A 24,734-nucleotide genomic window follows, 5' to 3' on the forward strand; every position below is an offset into this window, starting at 1 on the left:
CTCCTGCTTCCAGCAAATGCCCCCCACCTTACAGCTGCTCCGCACCATGAGGTTGATAGACCCTCAGCAGACAAATGGCTCCGTGGGGCTCATTGCAGTCAGTCCCTATGTGTGTGGACAGATGTGAATTAGAGACAGATAAAGCCAGCAGCCAGAGCTTGCCAGCAGTCAGGGTACCACTTCCCGATCTTTTGACTTGTGTTCACTCATTCAGCCAAGGCAGAGAGTCAGCCTATAGAGTCAGGCCAGAATCACACACTTTGAACATCTTCCTCCTCCCCATCATCAGCATGACCTATTTATTTCACTTTGCCCTGACTGGCAGCCCCTATCCTGAATACCCACCCATCCCTTGCTCTTACGTAAGTTCTATCTCTGCAACCATTCTCTTTACCTGTGTGAGACTCTTCCCTGATGCTTCATCTTGAGCATCTTTAGCATCCCTCAGTTTCACAATGCATTCCTCAGGTTATAAATGGTCATTTATGTGAGTGCTTGTACTTTCTCATTCCTCTGGCTGCTGGCACCCCAGTCTCAAGCCTGTCTTTATCGCTCACTGAACAACAGCAGCTAGAATAATTGCTCCTCCAGACTGCTGATGACTAATTAGCAGGTGCTGTCTGGCTTGTTCCTCACTACCTGTTTTTCTGCAGTACCTCTTAGCCTTTCACCCCACCCCACCTCTTCTTCAAGCTACTATCTCCCAGTCAGCATCGTGGTTATCAATCTCCTCCCTGGAGATTATCCTTTCCTGGTCTTTCGTATTCCTTTGTTTACACACATATTTTCAACCCATCGCTCTTTTGGTAGGCTCCATGTTAATAGCGTAATTACTTTTTAATAACTTTCAGCTTCATGAACCCTATAAATACTTGGCCCAGGCTGCGGAACTGCACAATCATACGTTATTCCGATATACCCAAAGGACACGAGCGAAACCAGAGAAGCCACCATGGAGACTGCAGGAAAGGTGAGTGGGTTGCTCCGTGACGTCCCATAGCCCCTTCACTGCTGTCGAGCAGGTGCGTGTTTAAAAGCAATTAGAAATTTAGATTATGTTCTCTGCTCGGATTAACAAATTTGAATGGCAATAGTACCCAAAGTATCTCAAGATGTGGAAAGTCTTCCAGCACTGTCTGGAGAATGAATTTCTGACAAGTTGACATAGGATAATTTGCTAATACTGTAGCAAAAGCTTTGAAATTTGCCTGTCATTTCATCCTGACATGCGTGAGACTGGAAAGCTATCTGCTGTGCCTCGGGAGGTCCCTCGGACTGGAAACTGATCCCAGTGAAAACCGTGTGTTCTTACAAGCAGGTTAATAGCGTCATGGTAAAGAGTGTGAATGGAAACAGCATCTGTGGCGTGTTAGAGAGCTGCGGCTATAATGTATTAGTGAGCCTTAAGTGTTCTGTTGCCCATCCTGTTACATGGAACAGCAGACTGAGCCCCAGACTGTGAACACGCAGTGCAAGCACAGAGCATCAAAGGAAGAACTTACTCGACATCATTAGCAGTGGTGAGAGCTGGATGTTAAGCTCCGCAAGCTTCCTCCCTAAGGGAGCGAGCATTTGTCTGTGTACCTTAGTGTTTTGTGTTCTCTGTATATTGCTTTTGAAATAAGGAATTTTTTCCCTAAAAGCTATTTTTGCCAAAAGTTTTGAGTGGAAAGCAAATTTATTCTAATTATGTTGTTCATAGACAAAAGTAGCATTTTCTATACCTTTAGTTGAAAGCTCTTGTGACCCATGTCCTTTTTCTTTGTAAGATTAAAATTGGTATTATCTCTTCCACTGGAGATTAAATTCCTTTTAATAGATTTTTCTCCACTTACAATGACCAATCATGCCTACAAATGAAACACATTTTAAGTTATACAAACTAGTATCACTGGGTGTTAAGTCTAAAAGTTAAGCTAGTCCACTCATTGAGGAAGGAGCTGTTGAAAGATACTCAAGTCAACAGAAACAGCCTCTACAGAGAAGCCTGGAAAAGTAATTTGTTGCACAACAACAGTGCACACCAGGCTACCCTGAGACGACTCATTTCGATGCTAGCTTCACACTACGCAAAGAAATAAACTTCAGTTAAATGTGAGTTAAGTGTTTGAGAAACAAACTGGAAAAGTTTCAAAGAGAGGATGAGAAACAGTTGTTACTCTACAGAGAATTTTCAGACTCTGGAAATGGAATAAAGTACAAAGGAAAAGACTGTCATAAACAAACATCACAAAACATATGCATCATTTCATACAAAATTAATATGATATAAATAGCAGAGGAAAAACTTGCAAGACGAGCTGAGAGACGGCAAGTTACTCCTTGGATGTTTAAAGAACTCATCTAAGCTTAGCAAAAGAAATAAGATGCCAACAGGTCTGTAAATACATGAGAAAGCCCTTCCACATCTACCAGATCATGGCAGATACCCATACTGCCACCCTGAAAACATACCAATGAAGACAGTGGGCTTCTGCCTGGGCAATATTTTGTTAATGCTACAGCCAATGCGAAGTATAATGGAATATATGATAGCAAAGGCAATTTATTGTTCTGGAGAGTGGGTCAAGTGAGTGATTAAATCTTTCTGTAAGGAGATTTGGAAATGAACTTAGCACTAACAATGACTCTCTTCCCCAAGAAATTTTCACTTAAGGAAACACATCAACCAAGAAAAAAAATTATGAACAAATGTGTTCATAATACACTTTGTAAGAGGAGAAACAATGGAATACTCCTACAGCTAGGTAATTATTAAGAAAATTAAGATATACCCACATATAGTGGTCATTTCAAACTAGGACAATGAAGTTCTTCAAAGTCAAGAGAAATGCTGATAAACATGTCAGTGGTAACAATTCACTAGACAGACTGTCTCAGAAGAGAGGAAGAAGAGGAAGGAGAAGGGAGAAGAAAGAAAGCAAAGTTCCTCATATGGAATGATCTTAACTATTTTAAAATTATTAAGATTTTATAAGTAAAATATATTTTGAAAAGTTGTAAGAAAATTTGCTAAATTCTTGGAGGTTTATGCTTGGGATGCAGGTGACCTGTTTATATTGATTTATTTTGGGCTTTTTCCCTATGATTTTGATACTTTTACAAATAACAGCAAGCGTGATCAGAAAAAAAAAGGAACTTATTGGTAAATGCCATTTTATTTTATGCCCATTAGACAATCACATGCCGGGCAGCCATTGCCTGGAAAGAAAAGTCTCCTCTTAAAATTGAAGAAGTGCAGGTTGAGCCACCGAAATCTGGAGAAGTTCGCATTAAGGTAAGTTCAAGCTGGTCAGCCTTTTCTTTTGAGGATGAAAGAAAATGATACTACACTTCAGAAAATAAATGTAGGGCTGAAGAGATGGCTCAGCAGTTAGGAGCACGGGCTGCTTTTCCAGAGGACCCAGGTTCTATTCTCAGCACTCAAGATTAGTGGCTCATAACTGCCTGTAACTCCAGTTCCAAGGGATTTCAGTCTGTCTCTCTGCCTTCGCAGGCAGCTACATTCACACGCACATAGACCCAGATAGATACACATGCACACACATAATTAAAACTAAAAATAGGGATTTAAAAATTCTAAAAAAAAAAATAATGTTGACAGAAAAAGGAGAATTAGAAAAGGACAGATGAGGAATGAAAGGCAAAACAGAAAAACAAGGAACTCACACTCAATAAGTTACAGACAAGGTGTCCAAGGATGTGTGTCCTATGAGGTGTCCTATGAGACTGGCTCCAGCCCCTACCCAGGGGTCCAAAGGTGAATGCTTCTCAGGAGCAAAGGGGATGAAAAGGATTTCTATTAGAACCTCACACAGACAGGCTAGTGCTCTTCATTTCACCTGCTCTTTTTTGTTCTGATTCTAATAATCCTGTCCTCCTTCAAACTTCTCCATGCTTCTTCTTCTTCTTCTTCTTCTTCTTCTTCTTCTTCTTCTTCTTCTTCTTCTTCTTCTTCTTCTTCTTCTTCTTCTTCTTCTTCCTCTTCCTCTTCCTCTTCCTCTTCCTCTTCATCATCTTCTTGTTCTTCTTCTAAAAACTCTTCTCCCAATGGAGCCTTGAGGCATAAGGAGCTGAGCCGCTCACCATGGCAACACAAAGGTCCAAGGCCATAGGAGCAAAGCCTCGACCAAACAAGGGGATACACAGTGATCAATGACAACGTTGAGACTCAGATCCATTGTTAGTGGACTGGCAAGTGACGAATTGGCATGCTTTTTTCTTAGTAGCCTTGGTTGGACATCTGTGACTCCGACCTTGTGTGAGCTGCAAAGTTTTAATTTTAGAAAATGACTTGAGTCTAGTTGAATTTTTTCTGAGGTGAAAATGAGCAAATTGTGTGTAAGTAGCAAGGCAGGCTTTCAGATGTCTGTAGTCATCATGGGACAATAGACCTAGTTATAAAGCATGTCCCAGTACATATTCTATATATCAAAACTATATACCTAAATCCTATATACCTATATCCATTTGACCATCCAAGGATGTGTGACCATAAGACTGAGATGCAATCATAAGATTACCTGCACACATTACATGACAACGCACAGCAATAGGGAAATTCATGGCTGTTATTGCACAAGTGAAATTACGGAAGAAAGCTGCAGTTTTCAGAGGAAGCTGTAATTGTGTCATGGCCTACAATAACTCCTGATAAACACTCCTGAAAATGATGTGCTGAGAGTTTGAGAACAAATAGAAAAGTGACAGAAGCGTAGCCATGGACAGGGCTCAATCATTGTTCTGGTCAAATACTCTCTGAAAACCATGTTCCCTTCCTTCTCACACACCCAGAGAGCTATCACTGCTGATTGTGTGTTGCGCCACCATCTACAATGCTTCCGAGTTGATTGGTCACCGCTCTTGGGCTACTATGCTCTGTACTCATAAAGACTATACCTGCAGACAACTCCACTCCCCTGCTGACTACAGTGGCTAGAAATCAGCACCATCACATTGAGCCCTTGATAAAATCAAAGTCAGAGATTGGATATGCCCACTGTGGTGGATGAGTCCCTGCCCTCCTAGCTTATATGATGAACCATGGCTACAGATAATCCCATATTCTCATTTGCTATATACAACAAAGGAATAAGAGCCTAGAGCTTCTGTATATAAAAAAGCATGTCTAGCCTTTGGTAGCATCGAGAAGCCATTGTAGCACAGTGAGGGCCCACTTGCTGCTTTCAGACATGGCTCCTTCTGGTGTTCTTACCGCTTTTCTGCCACAGATGATGGAAACACACAGACTACTTTTCTGCACTCTTCTGGGATCCAGAATCCATAGGCCTTTGTGTATGTGATGTCTCATTTGGAAGGTTTAATGTAGATGGGTTGGGCCAACCACAGGCAAGAAATCTCAAATAATTATCTAAGAAGTTTTTATGCTTCCCAATAACAGTTAAATCTTGCAATATTAGTTTATTTAGCTTAATCTTATTTTACAATATTATTGCCTCTCTCTCTCTTTCTCTCTCTGTGTGTGTCTGTGTGTCTATGTGTCTGTCTGTCTGTCTGTGTGTCTGTCTGTCTTTCTCTGGAGACAGACAAGATGTAGCCCTATCTGAACTCTCTATGTGGACAAGGCTGGCACTGAGCTTATGGAGATCTGTCTGCCTTTGCCTCCCTAATGCTAAAGATGCTCTGGCTGTCTTGGAACTCACTCTGTAGACCAGGCTGACCTCCATCTCACAGAGATCCACCTGCCCCTGTCTCCCAAGCACTGGCAGTAAAGGTGTGCACCACCTTTATTGCCAGTGCACAGTGCACAGCCTTAAGGAAAAATTCCAACGTGCAAGTTTTAAAATTTTGAAAATTGGTTTACCCAAAGCATTGAACTTCACAATATTGGACCTGAAAATTTGTGTCTCTTGATAGTGATGCTATTGTTAATATTTCCAAAAATGAAAACAAAACCATTTTGTTTCAGAACTCCTCATTTCATAGGTCATATGGACTAGGTTTCAAAAGATAAGTTTATTATGAGGGGTGAACATGAAGCTATGTGACATTGGATAAGTCATTCCAGTCTCTGGGCCTCCCTTCCCAACCATTCCTAAATTGGTAGGGAGACCCTCTGTGTTCCTCCCATTACATATAATTTAAAAAGCAATAAAAAGACAACAGCGGGCAGTCCAGAGATGCAGCTTATTAGGAGAAAGAGCTTGAGACCATGACCAGGCCTGAAGGTTGCGGGGCAGTGGGGAAGGGGTAGCATTAGACAGAAACGATGAAATGGATGGATGGAAAAGACAGAGAGCAACCATTGAGGGGGTGGCGAGGAGCCCTGAGATGCCTCATAGAGGGCAGTGTGGAGTGCTCCCCAAGCTAAGGCCACTGAGACAGCTCTGCACCAATCCCCAGAACAAAGGAAGCACCTAACTTATGTACGTTTTGGGGTGAGGGGGCTGATGGGAAGTTTTATAGCACGTGATTTGATTCAGCATGGCGGACATGACAGAGACGGAAGGACCAAGTTCTCTGCACAGAGCTGTCAAGGGGCAACACAGACTGACTCTTTCCTCTGTCACAGCAGGAAGCGCAGGGAGGGGCAGCGGTGGGGTCTGGCCTTTCCAAAGGGATCTCTCTTTAAGAGGCAGGCTGTTGTCCTAACACATGAGTGTTGCTTTAGGGATCTAGTGAGATCATGTGTATCAAGCAAAACACAACCGAACACTCAGTCTAAAAGAGAGAAGAAGAAAATCATAAACCACTTGTCTTTTGGTTCCTTAATTTCTATGCAGATGGCTTCTACAGGGATCTGTGGTACCGATGACCACGTGCTGAAAGGAGACCTCTCTATGAAATATCCTTTAATTCCGGGTCATGAGGGAGCAGGCATTGTGGAGTCTGTCGGGGATGGGGTTTGCTCTGTGAAACCAGGTACGAAATGGGAAACAGTATTCTTTGGGAGCAGCACACAGGGACTCCGGCTGCACTGTTAGCTTACTCAGCAGAAAAACAAGTTGGGTTTGAATCTCTAGATTCTTCTCGCTGATGACATGTCACGTTATGGAATGAAGCCAGTAATCGAAAGGGCTCCATCACTGTCACCTCTTTTCTCTCACATAAAGGGTATGGAGAACAGCTCCTGAGGCAGCCAGATAAAGGTTAACATAAGAGCAGAGAGCCTCCAAACTGGGTGAAAGGCCCTTGGGCTTTAGAACCACTTACGTTTTGATTCAAAAATGTTTTTAGAATGGTGCCCATTCCAAAGTTGGAGTCTTTGGCAAGGGAATGAATGTTTTAGCAAACCAGAATGTACTGCTTGAAAGGTCATGACAGACAGGATGATGGTTACCTTTCAATGAATCTTCCCCAGTCGCATCGTTATCCTTAGCATGCCTAAGACGATCACAGGGAATGAGCAATCGCTCATAGATTCTGGTAATTTAGAAACCCCATAGTTTGGGAACAGCTGCATAAAGACACTTGAGCAAGTTAATAGCAAGGCCAGCCGTGGCCATCATGAGTGTATTCACATGTCCAGCAATTATGAGATGCCTGCTGTGGACCAAGTAAGAGGCACAGAAGTAAGGAGTTGAATATGCACCTCCCAGAATGTAGTATAAATAAGAGAGTGTACAGTCTACCTCCTCTTTAGCTGCGAAGATTCTACAGGGAATCTTGTGGGAAATGACAATGAGCGTTTGAAGGAAAAGAATAGTTAGAACTTCTTCTGGATCTAAGATCTAATATCTGAAAAATTTAACAGTCAATAAAGGTAAGGTGTGTCTTATCTAAGTTTAAAGCCATTTTGAAATGCCATCTTAAGGAGTTTTCCTATACAATAAGTATTTGTAGAGGCCACCACAGAGACAACAGAGTAGACCTGGCCGAGTCTTCAGGAGTCTGTGATGACTGCCTAGGCCAACCTTCTCCCAAGCCCCACCCTGTCTGTCACTCTAAACCTCGGGGCGAGAGCTGAGCCAAGACCCAAACTGACATCATCAAGATTCTCTCCAGAGCTCTTTTGTAGTATTGTTCCAAAAAGAACGTGGAGGAGAAAGAACATTTTTCTCCTCTGAAGTTGACATGTCTTAGAATTGATCAGCAGTAAACCAGTGCCAGAGGCTTGCAGAGTGCCAGTGTGAGTGCGAGCCTTGCAGAATCCAGAGAGAGCGTTGACATTGTCAGGCTACCATGTGTGTAGCCTTGGCTGTCCTAGAACTAGCACTGTAGACCAGGCTGGTCCCAAACTCACAACCTATCTCTGCCTCCCAAGTACTGGGATTAAGGTCCATGCTGCCACTGCCCACAAGGGATTTCATTTTTAAAAATGAAAAGCAAAAGAATTAACTAGATGACTTCAGGGTCCCTTCCTGGTTCTATTGTTCTATTTTCTAAGCAGGGAAAGGTGGTCCTACAACTCTCTACCTGGCGGGCAATGTCTCATCTTTACCTAAATGGTAAAGATTTGAAACCAGGTATAAGAGACTTGTGCTTTGAAACCACCTGGGGTGTCACACTGGCTGCTGCCATCTGTTCACGGCATGTTTTCAAGAGAGCCGATAAGATTTTATTGTATTTTTATTACATGAGTAATTTCGGGTTTATTGATTTATCTTTCCCCCCTCTCTGCAGGAGATAAAGTCCTCACGCTCATTGTTCCACAGTGTGGACAATGTGACGCCTGCCTGCACTGCCTAGGAAACTTCTGTGACAAGCAAGAGTTAGTAGATTTGTTTCTTGCCTTTTGTTCAATTGCTCACATTGTATGTGCCCAATGGTGACCTCATCTCTCTTTTCAACTCCTAACATCTGTGCCTGTTCGTGGGTGTCTGTCTCCATCACTGTGGGACAGTATTCTCCCGTGTTCCGGGGTGATGATGGATGGGACCTCGAGGTTTTCCTGCCAAGGACAGATGGTTTATCATTCTTTCCGCACGAGCACATTCACCGAGTACACTGTTGTGCCCGAGTTCGCTGTGGTAAAAATTGATGATGCGGCTCCATTGGATAAAGTTTGTCTCATAAGCTGTGGCGTCCCTACAGGCTATGGGGCTGCTGTTAACTCAGCCAAGGTGAGCGAGGCATTTGTTGTTAGTTCGCAAAGCGGGCCCGAAATGGCATTGCTGCCGACTGTGTCCTGAGACGACCGCCTGGGCCTAACCCAGCCTGGATTCTTACTGGGTTTGGATCTGGTAAACAGAAACCTAAACTTGGTATTCCTCAGGAACCTCTTGGTTCTGGTTTCTGTCATCCAGAAATCAACCACCGCCCTTCCCTGCCCCCAACAGCAAAGTGTGTCTTGTCCCTGATTAACCCAAACAGCCAGCCTGTGACAGTTCAAAGTCCCCAGGCTAACTCCCTGCTGTTCCGGTCCCCACCCACCTCCTATGCCAACCTGCAGGCTAAAACTGATAAGGCCGGGCAAGTTGTTTTTTTTAACTCTCCCAGGCAACCCGGCAGTTTGTCCCCCAACAAACTTCTCTCTACCCAGGGAATGGTCTAGTTCTGTGGTTTGACTGTACCTCACTTACCTTTGTGTGTTATCCATATGTCATGGGGAGAGAGGGGATCAAAACTAGACGGAATCTGTCCACATGATCCAAGTGGTAAACACACAGCTTCCAAAAGCAAATTAGTTTCGTTTGTTTGTTTTTACTCCCTGGTTTATTTTCTTAGCTCCCTGTGCCCAGCTTTGAAAACTAATAACAGCACAATGTGTGAATCTGCAGGTCACCCCTGGCTCCACTTGCGTGGTTTTTGGACTCGGAGGGGTCGGCTCAGCCATTGTCATGGGCTGCAAAGCTTCTGGTGCTTCTCGAATCATCGGGGTTGACATCAATGAGCATAAGTTTCCCCGGGCAAGAGCCTTGGGTGTCACTGACTGTCTCAACCCTACCAAGCTGCAGAAGCCTGTCCACGAGGTGGTGATGGAAATGACAGGTGTCGGTGCTAACTTTGCCTTTGAGGCCGTCGGAAAGATTGAAACCATGGTGTGTTTACGGGGCACAGTGACGGGGGTTGCCTCAGAGGCATAATCTGCAAATATGCTCTTCTGGAAATACGTCTTAGGCCTGTGTGCCCCCAGTGAAAAATGGAATATAGATTCCCTCTACAGTCTTAGTTTATGAAATAAAGACAATATAGAAAAGAGATCTAAAGTTACGGTATACAGAACTGAGATATGCAAAGAGCCATGAGCTCAGGAATTCACTTTTCTCAATTCTAGTTATTTATATCTAAATAAGATAATGATCAGAATCACATATATTTACCTGTGGCTTCTAACAGAACTTGAGAAACTGTCAAACTTCTATCATTAGGAAAAATCTATCTGACGGCACAAAGAAATCCAATCAGACCATATTAAGTCAAATTAAATGCCCGGGTTTACTAACGGCATGCTCCCGGGTGGCTGGGAGAACATGACAAGGAAAAGACACAGAAAACACACTCGCACGCACACATGCATGCATGCAAACCCCAAACCACGTGTTTCTCTTTTTGGCACGAGCTTAAATATCCTGTGGGGTCAGTGCTTGGAAGGCTGGGAATTGGAGTCCAGGAGTAGAGTCTGACCCAAGGCAACTCCCAGGCCAGGGACTTCCAATCACCTATACCTCCATGCGTCAACCTCTATGGCTACAGGGATTAATGACCTAGCTGGCATCCTCCTGGGTCATACAGTTTAGAGAAGTGGATGTATATATGGATTACATGGAAATGTGTGTCTAACTCCTTGGTCAAAGGCCAAAGGATGTGAGTGTAAAGAGGAAGGTGACAGAAAAGAGGCCAATAAGGTAAAATCTGAGGGGAAAGGAAAGAAAGGAGAAGGAAAGAAGGCAAAAGAGATAAGAAAATGTGTGCTCATGAATCCCTGGAAAAATTCATTTTTTTAATGAAGCTTCCCCCGGTTACATCTATGTTTACTATGTTCTGTTCTGATTTCTTCTAGTACAGATCAATTGGGCAGTAAAGCACAGCAAGTGAAAAGTTAGACATGTAGAATGTGTGGCTCTTACGGAAGTGATAGTTTTATTGAACACACCATTTATTCTCGTAGGCTGGTGTTGTGATCAGGGGTTTTTAAGGATGATAAATCGGTCTGTACTCAGAACCACCCTACAAAGAAACTGAGCCAGCACGGAGGTTAAAGTGCCTGCCTGAGTCATGTAGGTGGCTGGCTCTCTGAGGAGATGCAAACATGACCCTGGTGTCAAGGTTAAATTTGAAGTTTGGACCCAAGAGAAGTCCAAAGCTCAAGGGTATCCATGATCCCTTCTCCTTGTGGGAGTTGGTATTAATGCATGGGTGTGCCTGTGACTGTCGCTGTCCTTCTTAGCTCGCTGCTTGGAACTCCTGCAACAGCAGCTACGGGGTCTGTCTGATCGTCGGGGTGGCTCCAGTAAATGCACAGCTGTGCCTTCAGGCGGTCCCGATTGTGTCCGGAAAAACCCTGAAGGGCGTGTGTCTGGGAGGTAGGTGGAAGGGTATGATGGCTTAGGTCCTCCTCTGAGGGGACCAGACATCTAGAGTAATATGTCCAAGGACTCCTCCTGAAATGAGAGTAGCGTTCTTCAAATTGCCTTTTTTTTTAATCTGGGGGAGGCTGTATTATCATGTATGCATGTGTATGTATTCATATGAGTGCATGGGTTCACGTATGTACATGTATGTGTGTGGGTGTTTGATATCAGGTACTTCCTCTGTCCTGCTCACTTTTTGGCACAGAGCTCCTCACTACAGCTGGAGCTCACCAGCTGGACAAAACTAGCTGGCCAGTGAGTTCCAGGAATCCTCCTGCCTCCACTTTCCTAGAGCTAAGGTTACATGTGCAAACTACCATTTCTGACTGTTTACCCTGGGTGCTAGGGACCTGAACTCATGGAAAGTACTCTATCAACCAAGCCATATTCCCCACCACCAAATTAATTTTAATTAGTTAAATAAAATAATGAAGCCATTGAGGATTATAATTTTCCTCTGATGAAAAAGATTTTTGTTGCAATTAGAGTAATTTAATTAACTTTGGTTCTGCATCTATGGATTCAGTTTATTGTGCTACTAGTAATGCCTTTTTTTAGTGTCTTAAATGTCATTATATGCACTAAACTGATTCTGTCTTCCCAGAAAAATCCTTATTTCTGAGCAATATTGGTTAGCTGGCTTAAAAAATTAACACTCCCATTTCTATCCATTCATCTAGGGGTGAGAGTCCATGCTATCTCCATGCATGTGGATACAGAGGGTTCCCGTGACATCTCCATACATGTGGATACAGAGGGTTCCCGTGACATCTCCATGCATGGGGATACAAAGGGTTCCCATGACATCTCCATGCATGTGGATACAGAGGGTTCCCGTGACATCTCCATACATGTGGATACAGAGGGTTCCCGTGACATCTCCATGCATGGGGATACAAAGGGTTCCCATGACATCTCCATGCATGGGGATACAAAGGGTTCCCATGACATCTCCATGCATGTGGATACAGAGGGTTCCCGTGACATCTCTATGCATGTGGATACAGAGGGTTCCCGTGACATCTCCATGCATGTGGATACAGAGGGTCCCATGCCATCTCCATGCATGTGGATACAGAGGGTTCCTGTACCATATCCATGCATGGAGATACATAGGGTTTACATGCCATCTCCATGCATGTGGACAAAGACAGTTTCCACAGCACATCTATGTATGTAGATAGAGAAGACGCCCACGGATGTGAGAGGAAATTGTTTGGCAATGGTAATCCCAGAATATCCAGAATATGGCTTGATAAGGTGAAGAGATTATTTTTCAACTCAGTAATAGGAATATTAACCGAGACTTTATTTAAAGGATAAGCAGGTAACAGAGCAATCTATAGAAACCACATTAGCAGCAGCTGTTAGTGGCTGCTCAGGTACAAATTATTTCTCCTTTATTTTTCAATGATAATTTTTCAGAGAGTATCTTACCCATCTCTCATGACTTCATTTTTTTTAAACTCTTTTGATTAGCTAATCTTATTTTTACTACATTTATTTTACTATTATTTGTGTGTTGGGATGTGTGATTGTGTATGTGAATGCATGTGTGTGTGTGTGTGCGTGTGTGTGTGTGTATATGTGTGTGCGCGCGCATGCGTACGTGTCAGGGCACCCATGAAGAGCTCAGAGGGTGACTTATCAGAACTGATGATTTACCTTCTGGGGCCCAGAGAGCTATCTAATTCAGGCTGTCAGGTCCCTACAGCAAGTGAGCCATCCCACCAGCCTGGTTGGTCTCGGGTCAGATTATTAATAACCATTTTGTTTTGCAGATTATAAGACCAAAGAATGTATTCCCCAGCTAGTAACCGACTATCTCCAAAACAAGATTAACATAGATCCACTAGTGACTCATCAGCTGCCTTTTAACGAACTCCACAAAGCCATGAAACTGTATTATAAAGGAAAAACGTGAGTTTTTGCTTGATACTCTCCTATATTCTGATAACTCACAGAGGAAATGACGACTTGGGTGTTTCTAAGTGGTTTTGTTAAAGGCGCAGGGAGGGCTCCTTGGACCTTTGGTATCTTTTATACACATCTCCCTGTTTCCTGATGTCATCAACAGAGGAAAAGTTTTACCTGCGGCCTCTCTTTGGGAAAAGTCTACTCCATCCATTTGAGGAAGATAGTGAAGAATTCACACAACACAAATTCACATTGGGCAATAGAGTTATTTGTCTGGTTAGCAAATTTTTCTAAAACAATTGAGATGAATTTCTGGAGTCAGCAACCTTGCAAGAAGTTCAAGGAACGTGTTTAGACCCCTGCCAAGTGCAAAAATCCTTGTGTAATAGTTTAAGGGTGGAAGGTAACCTTGGCGGATTGGAGCCAAAGGGTACCACAAAGCTACACCACACAACAGAGCTCATGTGGGAAGTTTATGGGAGGGTGGGGTGCCGAGGTGGAAGGAAGAAAGAGAGGGGTTGAGAAGGGCTTGCTTTTTCTAAGGGGGTCTAGTGAGTATATGCACACGGGGAGCCTGCTCTACTCACTGGCTGCAGCGGTCACGGGGTCACATCTTGGCTGCTGCTGCTGACTTGTCTGCTAGGTTCCCAAGGGCAGGCCTGTGTAAATGCTTGAATGTCAACACCTCGTACATCTTTTCTGAATAATGGAACCCACATGTTAGCAAGACTTTAGGGATGCACCATTTACTCCGCAAGCACTAATTTGTTCACATGTTCTTGAAATGCTCGGGAGTTGGTGGAGGACTGTTGCTGTGTGTGATCAATTTCCTGGGGTCTTCTATCTCTCTCTATCTCTCTCTCTCTCTCTCTCTCTCTCTCTCACACACACACACACACACACATACACACACACACACACCACCTATGCACCTATGTCCTGGAGAAGTCCCACGGAAGACCACCATCCACGTATGCAATCAGCAAGAACGTTAATTATTCTAGCATGCTGGGGCATGCCATCCCACACAAAGGCAAGATGGCAAAGACCCCCCCCCCCCCAAACCCTTCCCCCAAGAAGGCCAAGTGGGCTCATTTTAAGCACAGCCAAGGGGAGGTCCTAAGGCAGGTCATTTTGAAAATGATTGGCTCAAGTAAGTGGCAATCATATTAGTGCATTCTAATTGGCCAGGGCTAGTCTGGGGCTGGTCAGGGCTACAGTTTTCCCATTTGGGGCAAGCCTGGACAAGTTCCAGGCTTTGTCCTTGAGCAGCTGTGGAAGCTGGCTGGCCTAGCACGTACTGACTGTGGGGGCTGGCTCAGGCCTGGCACTGCATGTACGAGGCCTCCTCGTCCTTGCTGTCAGGGTGCTGGAGATTGATTGTCCTTGGTGGCTCTTCCCCAGAAGCTGCTTGCTCAGTCGTAGGAAACTGAGACTGGGGCCTGATCTCTGAGAGAAGGCTAAGCAGCCTATTATGGCATCAGCTTGGTCCTCTCGACCTACTCACCCCAGAAAGGGAACCCACAATAGGCCAAAGTAACGATTACACCAGAGTTCAACTCGGTTAGCACTGAGTTCTTATTGGGGTTACTAGCAGGTGTGAAGGGGTATTCACAGGAACAGAGATGACTCTAAAGAAACTGCTTCGCAGAAAAGCTCCCCCATCCCCCAGCATGGGTGATGATTCATGAAGGCTGTGCCCTTGGAGCTCTCTGCACGACTTACAGACAAGCGGCTCAACAGAGGCCAGGGACCTCTCCACAGGTGGACTGTTTAGAATCTCCTCTTGAGTGGCTTACTGCATCCATGGCCCAGGGGGTGGGGGTGGTGACTATAAATCTTGCAAGCTTCTGCTTTCCCAGACAGGGAAGTTTGTTTACCTCCTGCCTTTCTCCCTCCTGGAGCAAATGCTTGAATTTGGAGACAGCTGTCCTGCAGTTGCCTTCCAGGACTGCTACAAGGGTTGGAGATTCAGTGTAGAGCTTGAAATGAACAGCAAAGAAACGTCTACGAATGTGCTTTTCTCGGTTCACTTTGAAGCAAGTCTCCAGTCCGTATTCTTTCCCCGACTCTGCCCACACTTCGTTTGCTAAATAATTTTTATATGAAAAATCTTCATTTTTTTGCCCCCTTCTTGGAAAATTTCACTGTGTATGTCAACCCATTTAAGTCAAGAACAAAGCTCCAGGGAAGCTCATCTGACAGTTTTATATGATGATTGTATGTGGGGAAGGCATCTAGCAGGCAGTGGACATACTGCAAGAGAAGAGGAACCAGAGAAAGTCATCTTGTTCAGATGTTAGTCAAGATGCTACAGCAGCAGGATGTTGCTGAGAAGCTGTCCCTGAGGTCCTGGGGTCTTTTATGGTTGTGCAGTCATGGGGAACTACACTTGTAGAGGATGCCTTTCCTTTCTGTATGACACTGGATTCCAATCCAGACCCCATTCAGATGCTGATTGTTATTTAGGTGAATTAGAGCAAAGAAGAAATGCAGATGGGGACAGTTGGGCATTGAGCATCCCTTAGGGTACCACGCACAACCACTGTGCCGTAGTCAGTGCTTCCCAGGCTTATCGTGATCACAATTTTTTTTTTTTTTTTTTTTTATGTTTCAGCATCCGCTGTGTTCTACTCTTCTGAGATCTCAATGCTGAAAGTGCAAGAGCATCCCGAATGGCTTTCCTTCCTTTCCTGTTTCAACTATGATTATCCCCGAGCTGCCAGAAGAGACGGTGCATCAGTGGCAGGAAGACAGTGTAGCTGTATATCGTGAAATGAGGGCCTCTTGACCATACTGATAATAAAATAAGTAGGAAGAACTGGTGTGCAGCTCACACTGTGACCTTAAAAAGAGAAGTGATTGCATTTGATTCGTGATAGTATTGATTATGTCCACAACCCATCTGATTGCTGCCATAAGTTCATGAAAGCTTTCTCTGTGTTCACATGTTCCAGATGCCTTCACATGTGTAGATTTCCCTGCGTCTTCCACACCACTCTCGAGCTGACATAATGATCCTTCTGCTTTCCCAACATGCTGTGGTGAAATCATCAATGAAAGGCCCCCTCAGATGCAGCGAGCCATTTTCTGTCCTTCGGGATTTGTGTCAACCATTGCTCTCACTCATGAAGTAGTGAGGCATGGCTCCTAGCTGCATATTTGGAAAATTTTACAACTTAGAACCCAGGGAGAAGGTAGAGGATCTTCCCAGAGAAGCTTGGTCACATCCCTAGCACCCCACCCCCTAATTCCACCAAGCATTTTCTCATCCACAACCTTAGTATAGTCATCTCATTTAAAGCTGAGAGACAGAGGAGAGGGAACGAGGCTTAGCTCTTCTTATTCTTGACTTTTCCCTCATGCTTTATACTCTTACCTTTGGGTTTTGAAACATGAGGAAAATTCTTTCGTATTCTCCTTCACTCTGTTCTGAACCTGCTAGTTTTTAACTGGAATACATCACTTCATAGAGAAAGGGGATTATGCATGCTACTGCACTCTTAAGTTTTCAAAACACTGTTTAAATTGCATTGTTTCTTTGTTTCTAAATTTTAAAAATTAGTCTTAAAAGTACTAAAATGATCTTTCAAAAGAGGCATCTAAATGTGTTCCTAATTTTGTATCTGGGCTTAGATTTTTCTAATCAATTTTTTAAAAGCTGGTGACAAATCTGATTGAATAATAGTGGGGAAAATGTTGGTGATGTAAAACAAATATGTATGGAAGATATTATGTATTCTATAAAAATGGTAATGGATGAATGCCTTAATATGTAAAGAATGTTTATAAATTAATAAATATATGATAAATATCCCAGTAAAAAATTAACTAGTTCAGAAACAAGTATCTTGCCAAATAAAAATTACTAAATAATGGTCTAGTGAGATGACTTAGTGGGTAAAGGTGATTTCTGGGAAAGACTAGCAACATGAGTTCTGTCTCTGGGTCCCATGTAAAGATGGGAAAAGTATCTGAGTCGGCCAAGTTGGCTCTGCCCCTCTTCCACATGCTATGGCAAAAGCATGCGCACACATACTGAGTGCTCAAACACAAATACACAAAAACAATTGTTTTGGAAAAGAAAGGGGAATGCTGAATAAAGTAACGAGAAGATTTCTCATATCATCAGGTTGTCAAAACATAAAACATATGACACTCCATATATGTCAACGTGTAGGACAAACATGAGAGGATGAAGTCACAACGGGCTGGGGATGTCAAGATGCTCATGGAATGTGCCATCACACCATGACCTAGTCTAAAGTCTCCATGAGATCTCAACAGAGTAGAAACTGATCTGTCAGTGAACAAGGATTCAGAGCGGTCTCTTGGAGTGGAAAAACCCACGCAAATGCTGAGAGACAGGAGACGGTATATTCAAACTTACTGTAGCATGCCAAGAACAAGCCGAATTGCTCTGGGTGAGACTAGAGAGATAAGCAGCTAGACAAGACGGTCTTAAGGACCTCTTTCTTTGGACACTTATATAAACAGATTGTATCACTTAAAATTAGAAACAGCCAAGATGTCCAGTTGTTGTTATTGATGGGATAATGTTTTTCCCTTAAATCATGGTACATGGACAATTTTTTCAAATGATGAAATATATTACTAAGTTTTAAAACGAACAACAACCCTAAGCTAGTTCACAAATGCATACACCTATGGTGTCTTTTTGATGTAAAGAACTAAACAAACAAATAAATCTAGGAGTCTTCGCACTGAAATGATTAACTGTGGTTATGTTATGGTAAAATTACGCTCATCGTAAAGGAAAATTGGGGTGTTTTAAGAATACCTCGATTGGAAATGTTACAGCAATACTGACTCATTCCAGTCAGCATCTATCATTCAAACTCCTTGGCAGTACCTCTCAGATCATCCAGATAGACGCTCTCAAAGACTGACTCCAAGACGGTGAGTGGTGTTACAAAGAGAACGTTTAGTTGTTTATGAGACTCAGTTGGTTAGAGGTGCAAAACATTAACAAACGAGACAGGTCAGTGAGGAAAGAAAAATATCTGAAGCGAATAAAATTTGGGGACAATGAAAAGGATTCACACATTGTTGGGGAGGAGGGCAAACCAATGAGCAGGCAGTTAGCAAAGAAGTCGGTGAGAATAGTGTGCCCTTACTGACTTGGGCTGCCACTCCTTAGAAGCTTTTGTTGGGTGGAGCTCAACTTCTCAAGTATTTTAAGATCCAGATCCGGGAGATACACATGAGAACATTGGGGTGTCTTTGAGAGCAAGGGAGCTTTTCTCAGTTCCTGTGCTTTGGGGGCCTAAGGCCCTGGAAACTCAGGCCTCTCCAAGCTAGCAGCTTTTATATTCTTGTCTCTTGAATTCAAAGAATGAAACTCATGGACCACAGAAGGTAAGTTTTAAAAAGAGAGAGAGAGAGAGAGGCTATTTTTATTACAGAAAGCTAAAGAGAAAGAAGAAAGTGGAACCCGTACCCACAGGAGGGGTCCCGAGAGGGGGATGCTATTGAGGGTCACTGCCTTTAAGTTAGTAAAGCTTTTCTGAATGAAAGATGGAAGGGGAGAGAGAAGCTGATTCAAGGTGCCCAGGTGCCCCCATTTCAGCCTTAGCCTCAGTACAGTTTCCAGGAAACGGTGCTTCCTTGGGGGTGGAGGGAGAGATATGGGACAAACAGACATTCCCTTTCTAAAACCCCAGCCTCTGGCCATGGCAGAACCAGAGACATTTTAGCTGAAACATATCTGGCCCCTTTCAAGGACCAGGATACTGACATACCCAAGAACATTTTTGAGTTTTAGCCAAGAAAGAAAACTGTCCACTCTTCGGAAATGCCTTTACCCTAAATCTGCCTGGCCAATTGCTGGTGATCTCCTGTTCTCAACATTTCATTCTTCCCACCCCCAGAAGACACAACCCTAACCGCTACTAGGAAATTGGGGTGAAAAAATCAATGTTATTTCTACAAGTCAGGGGGGTGTTGTTGGGCAAGGCTATTGGCATACCCCTCTAGTGGGTCTATCTAAAAGGCCCCCAAAGTGCTTCTATGGCTTTATTTGTAGAACTGTCAAATAAAGGGGGGCAGGAAGGAATCTTGAACTCCTGGGTAGGTGATAGGGGAAACAATAAATTGGAGGAGTCTGGGGATGCAGAGTGGTTCCTGTTCTTCCCTTTACTGGCTGAAGGATTTCTTGTAGATGTTCAGAAATTAGAGGGTGACTAATGGAGCCCACAGAGACGGAGCCAGAAGGCCACAGTCCCTCTGAGTGTGGACTGAGTGCATCTAAGAGGAGACGAAGTTAAAGCAGCTGTTCAGTCCACAAGGCCCAAAGATGAACAGGACAACTGTTGCAATCATGAGAGACCCCCCTTCCACCATGAGGCACAGTTCACTGTCAGAGCCGCCCACCAGTGGCACGGTGCTGTCTGTCACAGATCTTGCAGATCTTGGAAAGCAGATAAACATTAACAGAATTACCAGGAATACGCAGATACCAGCATTTACGCTGGATAATAGTACAAAGGCTCCCTTGGGCTGCTGGGATATCTCAAGCCATGCCTCTCTGTAGGATTGCCTTTTGTGTCATCTGAACTTCAGAATTAATTAATGGAGGACACTGTAAAAGGGAAAGGAACTTAATTCGTAAAAGTATGTTTTGGGCAATGTAACCAAGATGCTAACATATGTTTTTTTTTACATAAATTTCTAATGTCTTCTGACTCAAAATAGAGTGTTGTAGGATGGCCCGAATTCTTTATCTTTCTTCAGTATGCAGGTCTCTCTCTGCTTTTGTTTTGTTTTGTTTTCCAAATATTTGCACTGAAAGAGTTGCCTTCTTATCAGTCTGTCCCTGTCACCAGCTTTGGTCAAAGGGATAAGTTCCCAACCAAAAGTCTATAGTCACGCCACTTCAATGAATATCCTGTTTGCCTTTCAAATGCCCCATAATGACCTCAAATTCAGCTCTCACTGGGTGATAATTACACACATAAAGAGTTGACAAATCTATAAATTAAGTGACTAGCCCACAGATCTTTTTCTTCTTACTTGGGGCAGAGAGTGAAGTCCAGAAAGCCTTACACACAACGACTGTAAAACTAGCTGTTAGGGAAAAAAGATCACAAAAATCCAATCAAAACAGATTAAACCAAATTAAAATGCCCATATTTTCTTAAATGCAGCGCTCGCGGGAGACAGAAAACCAGGGAGCACATGCAAAACCCAGGACCATGTGTTCCTTTTCTGTGGGGCCACTTAAATACCCTGTGGGAGTGGTCCTGACTCCTCCCCTGGCATGCTGGGATTTGGAGTCCAGACCAACGCAAGTCCCAGGCCAGGGAGTGCTGGGATGGATGCCAGGGAGTGGGGCAACGCTCCCAACTTAACACTAGCCCATAAGAAATGCCTTAAATGGAGCACAAAGAGGAAGGCCCGAAATCTCCAGCTAATGGCAACTAGACTCGACTGGAGCCATTGGAGCCACTGGAGCAAGAGCATAGGAGCTCCATAGTATGGACCTGGGTGGAGATTTAAAATGCTAATGAGGAATGAGTTACAATATGCCACAGTTAGAACAAGCAGACAAAAGCCCAGTTATGCAAACAAGCCATAAAGCTTGGGCATGTGATACAAAAACCCTTCCATTTGTGCAGCAGGGTGTTGCTTTTTGCTCTGACCCCTTCCTCCTCTGGAAATGTATGTTTTCTTTATAAGTTCCCATTTCTGCTTCTATCCACAGGTCTCTGCTCAGTTCCTTGTTCTAGGACACAAGACGATAAAACCTCTTCGAGGCACCCATGGAACCCCAATAGCAGCCCCCATCAGTTGGTGAACCAGAAAGAAGGTTAAGATTTATGTTTCTAGTCTCTAAAGCTTTCTGCTCTTTCCGGGATGCCCGAGAGTAACTCCAAATTGTGAACAAGGTCAGGCTGTTAGGGGAATGACCTTTGGAGACTCCGGTGACCAGATAATCCTGTCCTGCGCTGAGATCGCTGAGATCGGGTAACGAACCAGATACAAAAAAACAGCCTTGCATCAAAAAGCTTATCATAAAATCTCACACCCATTCACATGCCGCAGCAGCTCCCAGGAAAGACTCCCAACCTCGAAGGGGCAAGGAATGCATTCCTTTTTGCTCTTTTTCCTAAGTGCCTGCCTACCTCGGCAGTGCCTCCCTCTCTTCCTTTTTTCCTCTCTTACTTTACCTTCTGCTTTCCCCAATGACGCTCATGAGGGTGACAGACTTGGGCACTAAGAAGGAAGGGGCTCTCTGGGTTCTCAAGGGTCCAGGCCTCAGCCAGAAGAACCAAGTATCACACAGTGATCTGGATGACTCGGCTTCAACAGTGGTCCCACAGCTGCAAGTCCTGGCTCCGCCATCCACTGCCTCCTTCAGGCGTGTCCCTGTTGTGGAGATCACTCAGCTCTCCCCATTCTCAGAACTCCACCTTGGCTTTGCTGGAGACCTCCCCACCATTTGCTTTGGGTTGCTGTGTCCTTTCTGCTCATTTAATAGACATTCCATTCCTGAGGACATAGATTGAGTCTGCCAGTTAGCAAAACATTCCTTCCAACACGAGGCTCAAGAAAAATAAAAGAACCTGAACATTTGTTCTTTTTGCCTGTTCAGGTGTCTGGGAAAAGACCAGAGCTGTTGGTACAGGACAGTTTTAGGGCCTCATGAGAGAGGCCTTCTAAGGTGATAGATAGAGATACAGATACAGATATAGATTCAGATATAGATATAGATACAGATATAGATATAGATACAGATACAGATATAGATAGGTGGTATTCTATAAAATAGTCTCAGAAATACCCCTTGCAGGGACTTGTTTCCTAGTCTTGGGAAAGTTATCACGGGACATAATACCTAAAGAAACAGCACCTGCGTATCTCATCCTCCTGTGAGCTGTGCTCAGCTCTCCAGAGACACCTGCAGCATGATGGACTTGGGGGATGCCCCACATGCCAGGTCTTCTGAAGGCCTCTGTACATGAATTAGAGGCCATCTTCTGCTCCTTCGGGTTCTTGTCAGGTCCCAAGGAAATTCAACCCCAAGAACTAGACCCCAAGAACTAGAATATGTATGACCATGAGAAAAGGGTGTGAATCCTGTAACCCACCCTGCCCCATACAGGCTGGGCAGTGAGAGGTTTGGTCAAAGGATGAAAGGACCTATATTTGTCCTTGCCTATTCATTACCCTAAGGGAAGTGGGATATGAGAGGAAGTTAGAAGATATACAAGTGGATAATTTACTGAGAACCCCATAATTTTCCAAGAGTACAGGCACCTTTAGAATAGGAGCTTGGTATTACAACACCCCAATAGGAACCAATAGATGTAGGGTGATGATTGAGAGCCACCCCCAGAGATAAGATCAAAGAAGTTACACAACACTCCGAAAGAAACCCTGTCCTAGTCAACAGGTGAGTTAAGGTCATCACATTTTAAGATGGTCTTAGCTGGCATCACGGGCATTTAGCTCTTAAACAGGGAAAGAAGAGAGTCTGAGCAGAAAGTTTCACCTCTGATACACACACAGACACATACATGAACACACACATATATATAGTATATGTAAATTTCATATATATATATATTATATAGTGCTTTGACTAGGGTCTTTCTTACATCACAAAGATACACAAATATAAACTTCTACTTTCTTTTGCTGGAAGGGATTTAAAATTTCTTTTCAATCATATTTTATGTATTACAACACAAATTCCATATTTAACACTATATTAGAATAATTTATATTCTTTTAAACAGGAACTTGCTTAAAAGATATTCTCTAATGCATAATTTCTTATCTAATGTAACTTGTGAACTGCAGACTGGCAACGTCCTAACAGTGCCTGGCACTGAACCCCTCTTCCACATCCTCTCATTATTATTCTGTGAAGTGAGAAACATTTTGTCTGTATACGGGATTCTGTATCAGCTCCCATCCATTGCCAGAGGAAGGTTCTCTGATGACAACTGGCCGAGAAATGCAGGCCCATTTCCCACCTTATCTGACAGCCAGAGAGTTTGGGGAATAACAAGGCTTAATCACACCTTCTTGCTCAGGAGATGGCTGCCTGGCCCCTTTCTGAAGTTAAGAAAGCTCGGCGCCATCCTGACAGGTGGTCAGGATATGCCAATGTACTTCTGCTCCTTCCACTGTAACTGTGGGGTCACTTGGGGAAAGGCTGTTTTCTGCCTACATGACCAAGTATACCTGAGTACAGGTGACTTGAGTCATCCCGCTACCTAGTTACCTAGGCAACAGAATGCTGATGATGGTAAGTCTCGTGTTATCATGTTAATTAAGCCTTTGTTATCTTCTCCCCCAGTTTACATTTAATATTAAAGCTGTGGAAAAATAAATGCGGGTGATTTCAGGATCTGAGGAATCCCTGAAACTCCCTCTTAATACTGGCTTGTGGTTTCTGTCTTTATTTTTCCACCCCTACCCTGGTAAGAGGTGATTTTGTTGAGGCTGGTCCTCAACATATGGCAGCCCAAGGTGTCGCAGTCTTCAACAGACTGATCTATGACTAGAACAGAATATTGTTAGGAATATGAATCATTTCATTGATTTTTTTCTTGTGTTGTTGCTGTTGTTGTTGTTGACCAGTCGTGTTTGGTTCTACCCTGTGTCTCTGGGATATCCAGTTTCCAGTTCCTGGCCATCCAGGTAGTGTGTGCATCGGCTCATTTTGTGGAGTGGACTTCAAGTTAAATCAGACATTGCTTGGCCACGCCAACAAGTTCTGTGCCACCATTGCCCTAGCATATCGTGCATACAGCACAGATTGTAGGTCGAGCATTCTTTTGGGGTGGGGGAGCTGGGTTGCTGTCCATGTTTTCTTTCAGTAGCTTGCAGAGTGCAGAGTACCTTCCCCAACCAAAGAGGGGTGAAGGCTTCTTGCAGGCACCGGCTCACCCTGGACACATTCTCAATGAGCTGTGTGGATGCTGATCTCAGCAATGGGGCCTCAGTCTTCACAGAGCAACCCTTTGCCCTAGCATCAGGTTGTTTGGGAATCTCCACAGGACCCCTCCAGCGCTCCCCTCTCTACGCCCCCTGCCAACAACTCAGCTGAATGCAACCCAGCCCCACCACTACAAGCCCTGTCTAGCTACAAGAAATGGTCAGGTCAGACTTCAAACTCCCATTACCAGGAGTCCTCAGCAGGGTCGCCCTCATAGATCCCAGGAAGTTTTCACTGCACTAGGTTTCCACACTGACCCCCACATGGTCCCCAATTCCAGCCATCTCTTCCACACTCCCTCTTTCCGTTCTATCCCCTCCTACCTAATCCCTTCTGATCCTGTCCCCACCCAATCCCAGTCCACCCATTAAATC

General features: G+C 44.0%; 1 protein-coding gene and 1 long non-coding RNA gene across 2 annotated transcripts in view; one reads left to right on the forward strand and one right to left on the reverse strand.

Annotated features, from left to right (window-relative positions):
• The window catches only part of LOC130889316 (uncharacterized), a 154,701-nt gene that overhangs the window by 112,855 nt on the left and 17,112 nt on the right, over positions 1 to 24,734 (reverse strand). The window lies entirely within an intron of this gene.
• LOC130889314 (alcohol dehydrogenase 1-like) lies at positions 953 to 16,175 on the forward strand. Its single transcript, XM_057792943.1, has 9 exons — positions 953 to 970; positions 3,176 to 3,277; positions 6,744 to 6,882; positions 8,584 to 8,671; positions 8,804 to 9,023; positions 9,681 to 9,941; positions 11,291 to 11,426; positions 13,256 to 13,394; positions 16,009 to 16,175. Exons 1-9 carry the CDS (start codon positions 953 to 955, stop codon positions 16,031 to 16,033), a joined length of 1,128 nt encoding a protein of 375 aa, XP_057648926.1. The 3' UTR covers positions 16,034 to 16,175.

This window comes from Chionomys nivalis, chromosome 18 (assembly GCF_950005125.1).
Source record: "Chionomys nivalis chromosome 18, mChiNiv1.1, whole genome shotgun sequence".
In the NCBI taxonomy this organism is placed as follows: Eukaryota; Metazoa; Chordata; class Mammalia; order Rodentia; family Cricetidae; genus Chionomys; species Chionomys nivalis.